Source organism: Micropterus dolomieu, linkage group LG13 (genome assembly GCF_021292245.1).
Source record: "Micropterus dolomieu isolate WLL.071019.BEF.003 ecotype Adirondacks linkage group LG13, ASM2129224v1, whole genome shotgun sequence".
In the NCBI taxonomy this organism is placed as follows: Eukaryota; Metazoa; Chordata; class Actinopteri; order Centrarchiformes; family Centrarchidae; genus Micropterus; species Micropterus dolomieu.
Genome location: NC_060162.1, coordinates 12,105,625 through 12,115,424, shown reverse-complemented (window position 1 = coordinate 12,115,424; position 9,800 = coordinate 12,105,625). Strand labels below are relative to the sequence as shown.

Sequence of the window (9,800 nt, the reverse complement as noted above, 5' to 3'; positions counted from 1 at the left end):
CTTTGGAGGGAGCTTAAAATTAGAGTTGACAGGCGACAACCTCGGAACCTGAATGATTTGGAGGCTGTCTGCAGGGAGGAGTGGGCCAACATCCCTGCCGAAATGTGCACAAACCTTGTCACCAACTATAAAAACCGTTTGACATCTGTGCTGGCCAATAATGGCTTTTCTACAAAATATTAACATGCTGTTTGTCCAGGGGGTCAAATACTTGTTTTTCCTCATCAGATGGTTATCAATTTTTATAAATTCATATGATGTGATTTTCTGGAATTTTCTTTGGGATTCTGTCTTTCACTGTTAGAATGTACATATGATTAAAATTATAGATCGTTGCATTCTTTGTAAGTGGGCAAACCTGCAAAATCAGCAAGGGGTCAAATACTTATTTCCCCCACTGTAGCTGTACAGGAAAACTGTAAAAGAATTGCTATCGTCTGTGTTCACATAATGCACCTCTCTTAACATGTATTCAAAGTTGAGTAATCTGAACATTTAATCTTAATCATCTAATGTAAATATGGAGCAATACGTTTTTAATGTTTTTATGATTTAGCCACACTTGCATAAATCATGGCAATACTAAATAGCTTTCACAGAATGTTTTCTCACAAAATGTTAGTGTTACATTTAATGGTGTTTGGTTGCACCCTTCAACAGCAATTAACTCTGTTACAGTAGAGCAGACAGTAGAAGCTTCTGATTATAACAAGCAGGGTTATTTAATGCTGCCAGTTCACATTTAGTCCCTCAACAGTTCACTGAGACAGGAAATGCCTATTAGTTCTGTATTGTGAGTACAGAATATATCTAAAGAAGACAACAACCGCACAGTTTCCTCTTTATGCTTACTTACAGTTAAGCGACAGAAGAGAGAAGATCGAGGGAGTCACTAGTATACTGGCATATGTAAACAGATACCTTCAGGCCGTTGCTTGCTGTGAAATGTGCCTCCGGTTGAAAATGGGTGTGTTTGAAAGAACTGACTTTAAATAAGCTTTAAATTTGATATATTCAATACAGCTCCTGATGTTAGGAATGAATTTGGATTCAGAATGCCACAATGTCACGTCCGTGTGCAGGATATGGATGATATACATTTATCAACTACTACGTTATAGTGACATACACTGCTTGTCACCCAGTCACTTACATCGTACACAGGTGCGCACTACGGCCATCAAGTAACCCGAGAAGTTGCTGGTCTGAGTTTTGTGAAACCAGATTTGTGATAAAGGGCAAAGGGCTGATTCCTTATGTTACGTGGTGAGGTCCAAACTTAACTTAAGTGTCTTGGCACCAGGGAGAAAATAGCACGCTGTACACTGTGTCTTTATAGTTGCAGTAATGAATATTTTGAATATAATTGCTGAAATTTGATTTACACAGACAATAAAAAGCAACAACAAAGAATAAATGTGTCTCTCTGTGAGGATTTTATTTTTTTTTAGTCTTGATGGGTAATCCTATACCCTAAATATTTGTCTTAGCCCCAATTCAAGAGAAACAAATAGAAGACTTGAATTTGACCTTGTGACAATGTGTCTGGTACATGCCTGCTATTCAAACAGGTGTGTCAGTATAGTGCCAGATTGATAAATAAGCTCTGAGGAATGTAAGGTATTAGAAAGGTGTTCTGAGTTGTTTACTGTAACTACACTTCAGCAGAGAGGAAAAAACTATATAATTATACTATTTTCTACATGGTCCAAATGATTTTTATATTTCTAGACCCAACACGTATTTCCTGGTCCATCATAAAGATATATTTCAGCAGAGTATACACCAAAGCTGCAAAATGCTATCAGCTTGTTCACTGATTCTCACACGCAACACTGTTGCTGCTGCTCCTCAGGTGTCCAGTTTGATGTCAGTGGCCATTCAGTCTGTGGTCTGTGTAAATGTCACTTGGAGGCTGGCATCTGAGTCAGCACAGAGCCTGTTTGGGAATCCCTCTCTGGCCTATTATGGTGCCGTCATCTGGGTCCCCTGCTTCTTTGGCATGTCAGACGTGTTCTGGTTATAATATGGTGCAAACAACCTTACATGGCTCTCAGTGTGGGAATTGCACTCAATACTGCATGGAATTAAGGAACAGAAACCTGCTATGCAGTGAGGTATTACGTGGCTTTGCTGCAGTGTGACTGAACTAATACATTTCGCAACAGAGTCTGTATCACATGTGGCAAGATGTTTGAACTAGACTTCATCATATGTGGACAAAGCCCTGTGAATGTTAGGACTAGGATTTGGATCCATGTTGTTTCCCTTAAAATGCTGGTTCAACTACATAAATAATGTAATACCATGCAACTGAATGCACTGTTAATGCAGAATATGCATTAACAGTGATATACAGACTCATGTTAAAGTTTTGTAATTCAGACCTTGAATTGAAATATAGATAATTGACTCACCACAACCCCCACCCCAATGTTAGTCCATCTCGCCTGGCCCGCCCTCATGTCTTATTACTGTTTTTTAACATTCAGTCATGCTAAAAAAAGACTCAGTCAGTCCGCAGCTGTTCAGGGATAGCGTGTCAACCAGTCTCAAAAAGCACATGCGGATGAGGTCTTCACAGGCTGCCATTAGAAGCAACAGGAGTGAAAGCAAAGTCCTGAGCACATGACCTATTAGTGCATTCTCTTTGTGCGCTGCTGGTTACTATGGCACTCTGCAAATTAAAGAAGCATACTGTCCCTTTAAGGGAGAACAGGGGACCCTTTGACGTCAGGGCAGTGGGAGATATTCCAGGATGGAGCAAGATAATTTCCATGTTAGCTGTGGCTGTTGTTGGAACATGTTTGTGTTCCTAACTGTGAGCGTTGGTTCACTTTAATGTGCACCATCTACTCACAAGAATCAATAGTACTCACCCCTAATCAGCTGTTAATGACCAGTATGGGGTGAGAAGCATGGCAGTGGAATTTAAAGGCTCGAACAGCTTGTATGAAAATGCCCTTTAATTGATGTAGGTGGAGGACAATGTTAACATGTTACAGAGTGAAGGCAAACCCTCTGCAATGAAATGTCAGAGCAAACGTCTGGAGGACAAAATAAGTATTAATTATGGTGATGCTTTTTTTTTTTTTAGCAAAACAATTATGACATCCATTGAGTGCCATCACTGTGCATGAAACAGAATGCTGCATGCCTTTGACACTATGCAGAAATGCCTGACAGTGTCAACCATTTAAAACAGTTTGACAGACCAAAGTGTCTCGAGAAACCAGATGACAGTTTACCATTACACTCTCCATTCCATCAAACAGCCCTGCCCACTCTCATTCTCTTTGACATCTCTCTATTCGTCAGTTCCCCTCACAAAGTTAGACCCAGTCCCTGTCCTTTCATGCTTGCTCTTCCTCTATGGAGCCTTTGTCCTCTGTACTGACCTCTCTTTCGCGCTGTGGCTCTAGATCCCAGTGCAAGGGGCTGCCGTCCCTGGTTCCCTGAATGTGTGTGTCTGCACAGTTCCTGCTGCACGGCAGCCCTCCCTCCCCCATACTATGCCTTTTTATAGCTCAGCTGAGCCTGCTCAGCCTGCGTTGCATTCTGGGTAAGAGGGAGGAATAACAGACAAGGAGTGTAAGGGAGGGAGAAAGGATGATGGGCAGGGGTGAAATTAGAGGCAGGGAGAGAGGTACGGGGGGCTGTGGCAGAATGTGTGACAGGCTGCACGTGACTTTGTCACTGCAGCTTTCTATTTTACAGAAGAACATAAGAAACTGTAAATATTATGTCATGACATGCGTGAAGGTGTTATACTCATAATAAGAATGTTTGTCATCAATGATATTGATAAAACTGGAATTCAACAATTATTATTATAACTGAGATATGTTTTTGTAAAGCGCCTCATTTGTCAATGACAAACAGAAGCTGAATAAGTATCTTGGTGTTTTAATAAATTATTTACATTCCTAATGAATCTAGGTTTTGTGAGTCCACAAAGATTAGAGCTTGGGAAATGCAATCCATTAACTGTGTTGTTCTCAGAAGGTCTAGAACTAATTTACTGAATGTGTGAACATTTCTGTGCTATATTGTTACTCGTGTCATTTCCCTAAGCTTAAAAAGAGGAACTGGTGTATGCAAACTTTACAAAAGCTACCCTATTCATTATTTAGCCAAAACTAAATAGCCCCACAAAAGAAACACCTGAAACATTTTATTAAAAGCACAAGGGGACATATTCATGTCCTCAAATGGAACATAAATACAAAATATATTTATATGTACAAATTATGGCAGAGACAAACAGAAGCGTGTCAGGTACTTTCTAAAAATGTTAATTCACAAAAAAACAATAAATGAAAATATTAATAGCTTTAGCTCCCAATGTGTTGTTTATCAAAGATAGATGAATCAAACAGAACCACCATGAACTTGGTACATGATCCATCCTAGTCCAAAATACATCTAAGGTTCATATGCTTTGAGGTACAAAAATGAGGTATGCACTACTTCAGAATAAAAAGCAAGCCCATAGGTGAGGACAAATTGTACAGTACCTTTATACAGATGCTTTGTGTAGCAAAATGTTTCAAACTCTTAGCCAATTAAAATGTCCTTTCTGCTGTTTGTACCACTCTTGCTGATTTTGGAACTTCCATAGCAACAAATTGACAGCAACGTACACTGAGCTCTACCTGATTTTGAAAATACACTGAATTAAATGATCTTGACGAAATCATTTGCAAAACTCTCCACATTTATGCTGCAAGTTGGCAGAACTGTTTCAGACACCAGAGGAAAGTAGATTGTCATACTTGTACTGTTTGGTAATCATTACAATGTTATCCAACAAATATTCAAGACTAGGGAATGCATTTTATCCCCAATAGACTGCACTCTGTACTTCCAATAATAAGATGTGGTGATAAAAGGTTTTGACCACAGGGAGGCAGCACACTAGCAGCACAACCTAGAATTGGTACGGTCGTGGTATTAGATTCTTCAACATTTGATACCTCCATTCTCTCCGTCAGTTTCTATTTCCATGTTAAATAATAATAAAAATAATGGCAGTAAGCAGTCATCTGTTATCAGATGTTGAGACCATTATGAGCAGCAGATAGTATTACTTTAAAAGCTAAGCAGAAACATTAATTGGAGCTTGAATTATCACACAGATCTAATTTGAATCTATAAAATAAGCAGCAATTTTGTATAATTTGCTCAGTAAACTCGGTTACTGAATACTGTCTGATTTTTTTAGAAATGTACATAAATAACATATGTAGAAATCTTATTTCACTCAGTCTGTTAATTTAAAAGAATCATATTTGTCCATGTCAGAAAAAAAATTAAGTGTGGTTATCAATCAGTGGATGGATGTTAGTTTAACACTGGATGACCATCCATAATACTGCACAAATAACACCAGTTTCTATGAGCGGTGGGAAAAACAAAAATGTAATGACAAAAGCAGCATTGATCAGAGCATAACTGAAATGATGTATTTTGGCGGAAATTCAACTGGTTTGATAAAGACAGTTGGTAAGCATTATCAATCATGTCAAATCTGTCATTTCTCTGATCTTTTTATCAACTCTGTTTCTATCTAACTCGTGCTTTAGGTGTCCACATTAATCGTCCATATTACACTGTATGCCCATCATGTGCTTCTACAAAACGCATCTCACACCAGGGGATACAATCTTAAGTCTGAAAATAAAATGCTGATTAAGGCATTAGATGAGTACATATTTCATGTTATCATGTTTCCCCAAACTTATTGTCTTCTTCCTCACATAAATTCTGCTTGTTATATTTACACACATTTAGAGCATAATACATCGAGCAACATTTGACAGGGCACCACCTATTGCACATGGAATTTGTCTTGTTATTAAAAATCTTGTTAGTTCACCCTTCAGTGCTGCCTTTAAAATGTTGGCTCATCATATCTTTCGCTTTTATTTTCTTTGACATGGAGTTGTGCAGCGTTATTCACCAAGTCCTAGCTGGAAAAACCATCCGGTGGCTCTGGATCGGGGGACAGAGGGCCGTCCTGGTCGTCTTCGGGCAGCTCGACCCGCTGCTCGTCCATACGCTTGGCCTGCACCCTCTGGATTAGACTGAAGAAGTCCTCATCAGGCACTGTGGGGGCATGGGGGCCTGCTTCTGGTGGGGAGCACCGCTGATCATCAATCCTAGAGGACTACAGTCAGAAGATGATAAGATTAATTAAACAGAATTATCTTGCCAACTTCTTCTATGCCCTATACCACAATCTCCAAAGTCTATACGACTAATATTAAAAATCTAATCATGTGAATTGTGGCCTTACCTGGCACTTGATAAGCATGTTGAAGAAATCATCACTGGGTTCTTGATGATCTCCTTCACCCACCAGGTGTCCTAGATTGTTATGGGTGATCCTCAGGCCTGGAAGGTTACCAACATTAACCCGCTGGTCATCAAGACGGCGGCTCTGAGAGCTAGCAATCAAATCAAACAGCTCCTCAGTCTGGGGGGAAGTGGTAAACGCAGGATCTAGAAGTAATAGAGAAGAGCCCAGTGAGTGCAAATGCATTTGTTGCTCTTAAGAGGACCTCAGGTGTCCTGAACTAAACAGGTATGCCAAAAACTGTTCACAACCAACCTATAATCTCGTTCAGGGAAGGCACGGAGTTCGCAGCACCTTCTCCATTGTCTCCATTCTGTGGCTCATCAAGATGGCAGCGCTGGTCATCCATGCGGCTGCTCTGGAACTTGCTGAGGAGGTCAAAGAAGCAGTCTTCATCAGAGGGGTCACGGCCCAGCTTCTGCAAGAAAAAACAAAACAAAAAAAAAAAAGTTAGTAAAACACCATTATTCAGCACAAATAGACAAAGACTGACACGCTTATCCTTTGAAATCCTGTCAATTGTTTATTTACTTTTAATGGAATCAAGATTTCCTAATATATTTAGGTGGTCAATTATTCTCCACTAACAATATGGATATTATGAGAATAATTCTCAGTTCCACTTGCCTCCATTCCTCAATGCATTTTCTCACTGAGACTTTTATGTCACTGCTCATTCTGAAAAGATGAGACTTTCTTCTCTGTTAATATTCTTCAGACATTTTTCGCTTTGGCTGTTTCTCAGCCATCTCGCTTTCTTCACATCACGCCAGTGTATAGAACTCTCTTCCACTGCCTCCCTCCCCCCATGACTCCTGTGCATGAACATTAACGCCACCTGTGGCTGAGTAGCGGGAACAATGTTGTGTGGCAAGGTCCACACCATTTTCTTTGTTTTCCATTTACAGAGCCAGTGCTATGTAGGAAAACCAGATTACAATCATTTACTATCCTTTTAAATTCACAAAAGAGAATGTGGTCCACTCCGTATTTACTGGACCACCTGATTATGTTCCTAACTGTTCCTAACATTCAAAAAAGGTGAAATAATTAAACTCGACCCCACTGCCAGGGTGAGTTGAATGAGGATGAGGATTTTCAAGATGAAAAATAATCAGATTAACTCACAAGGGATGGCCTTCCTGGTGAGACTTCCTTGGCCTAGATCCTGAAGGTGGTTCAATATCATAAATGTCATGTAAAAATAAACAACCCATGTATTTAAGTAAAACGGCCCACATAGTGGCACCCTGTAAGATCATAAGGAAATAACAGATATGTCTGTAGCTGCCATAGCTGTGGAGGAAGTACTGTTTTTCAGTATTTATTTTCTTGACCTAATAAGGCAAAAGTGAAAAGTTTTCATTGGTCTAAATGTTAAAATATGTGAGCAGTGGAACTGTTAAACACCAACTGTCCTTGGTTTCAGATTCAGTTGGCAGAGCTTGAAATAAGCATATAGCTCTAATCATGATCAGCCGATCAATGATTCAAACACTGATTGACTAAATGCTATTTATGTGTTGCATCTTAACTGCTAGTCAGCCTCTGACAGCTAACCGTGTTTAAGCTTTGCAATTGAAGTGGATACTATATACATGTAAAATGTTTTAGTTACAGATACACTGAGCCAGCAAAGCAGATGTGGAATTTATAATGTTTGACCAGTGCTACTGAAATGTTCTAGCAATCAAACTGTAATGTTAAAGTTCTGAATGAAAACCCTTCTACTAGACATGAGCAATAAAATATATAAAACACAAAGACGTTATCTGAGAATATATACAACAGCCAGCAAACTACTAAGATAAAAGCAAAAACAGTACTACACGTACAAGTACTATAATAGGTGTAATTGTACCTCCTCTCAAATAACCCTGCAGAGTAAAAAATCGGGAACAAGAACTGCCAGATAAATAATTTAAACTGCCTCTAGGAACAGGTTCCTGATCACCTTTTTCCTTCAAGCTTTGAAACTGGGAAAATCAAGAGTGGTGTACCAAAACTCTTAAATGAACAAATAAAATCTTAAAATTAATTTTCAACTGGTTAAAAATTAAAAGTTACCTATGTTGAAAGTGATAGAAAAGGGCAGATTGTTTAAGTATTAATAACTGATGTTTACTTTTAAAATTTACTATAATATACTATGCAGAATTGACATAAAAGACAAAAAACGCATACAGGAATTAAAGTTGTAATTTCTTAAACTCTTTCAAAATTCAACAACAATATAACAATATACAGGTCAGTTCACAGCAAAATAACAGTGGCATATTGTTTTGTAACAAATTATGAGTCTTCCAGCATTAAACTGAGCTAAACATTAATTAATTAAACTAACAATGGATTAGGACTTAAGACATCTCACACTTTGTAAAAATGAACATTCACTACTTTGCAAAAGCAGTTTGTGATGCATCAACATCAAGAAAATATTCCAAAGCAGGTTAATGGGAGATAAACAGAAGCATCACAGATTTAGCCTTTAGCCTTAACAATCGTCCCCTAATAGCAATGCGCCAGTCACAATTAAAAGTATTCCGATTTACAGCCGAGCCAGAATAAGATATGACACCTTTAACACCAACTAGTGGGTGAAGTTGAAATCACTTTGCCTTATGTGAAGTAGGTCAGCGTCAGCAGGCACCTGATTTCACTCAGCTCTTTTCTAAGAATCCTTTTTTTTTTTTCCATCAACATTTGTATTGGAAATCTAATCTTTTAGACAAAACAAAACTTCTACTATTCATCATAAAAAAGTTCTTCACTTACACACTGCATCAACTCCACTAAAATTCCACATACATACAGTAAAAGCACAAAAACTGCACAGACATCACGTATAAAAAATCTAATAGGAAAAGGAAGTTAAATAACCACCATGTTGTTATTCAAGCTGTGCAACATAAATGAAACATCTTACCAGCAGCACTTCTTCTTTGTCCTCTATCTATCCCACTTTCTCTCCCATTTCTCTCGGAGCTCTCTTTCCCTCTTGCTCTGTCCACGCGCCTGGCTCACACCTCCTTCTCCCCTTCTTTCACCCACACTTATCATCACTCTCTCTCTTTTTACTCCCCTGCTGTACTCGACTCCCTCCCTCTAATTTCCTCTTGTATCCCTCTATTCCAGCCTTCTTTGAATCTCTTCCATCAACTCCCTCCTCCTCCGCTCTCATCTCCCTTTCTTTTTCTTCCTGTCTCTCTCTCTTTCTCTGTCCATCTCTTTCTTACTCTCTACGGCCGTCCTGCAGGCCATTTCTGTCCCGTTCACCCACTGTGGGAAAACAACTCATTATGAGAAGCAGGGGGGGTTGACCCTGTGGGGAGGGTAGCAGTTCTGTGATCAAGGTCACATTATCAGCAGAGAGCGAGAGCTTGGAGAGGAGGGGAGGAAGGGGGGTGGAAAGATGGTTGCAGGGGTACAGACATAAGTAAAC

The 9,800-nt window shown here is 39.2% G+C and overlaps 2 protein-coding genes across 2 annotated transcripts in view; both read right to left on the bottom strand.

Moving 5' to 3' along the window:
- ak1 (adenylate kinase 1) overlaps positions 1 to 3,486 on the bottom strand; it is a 7,110-nt gene extending 3,624 nt beyond the window's left edge. Inside the window, exon 1 of the mRNA XM_046066759.1 lies at positions 3,399 to 3,486. The gene's annotated coding sequence lies outside the window, so the exon portion shown is untranslated. The remainder of the gene's footprint in view (positions 1 to 3,398) is intronic.
- A 675-nt stretch (positions 3,487 to 4,161) lies between these two features.
- The window catches only part of gpsm1b (G protein signaling modulator 1b), a 30,826-nt gene continuing 25,187 nt past the window's right edge, over positions 4,162 to 9,800 (bottom strand). Inside the window, exons 12-14 of the mRNA XM_046066725.1 lie at positions 6,614 to 6,776; positions 6,299 to 6,504; positions 4,162 to 6,169 (exon numbers count right to left, since the gene is read on the bottom strand). Of these exons, the coding sequence (XP_045922681.1) occupies positions 5,969 to 6,169; positions 6,299 to 6,504; positions 6,614 to 6,776 (570 nt within the window). The 3' untranslated portion in view covers positions 4,162 to 5,968. The remainder of the gene's footprint in view (positions 6,170 to 6,298; positions 6,505 to 6,613; positions 6,777 to 9,800) is intronic.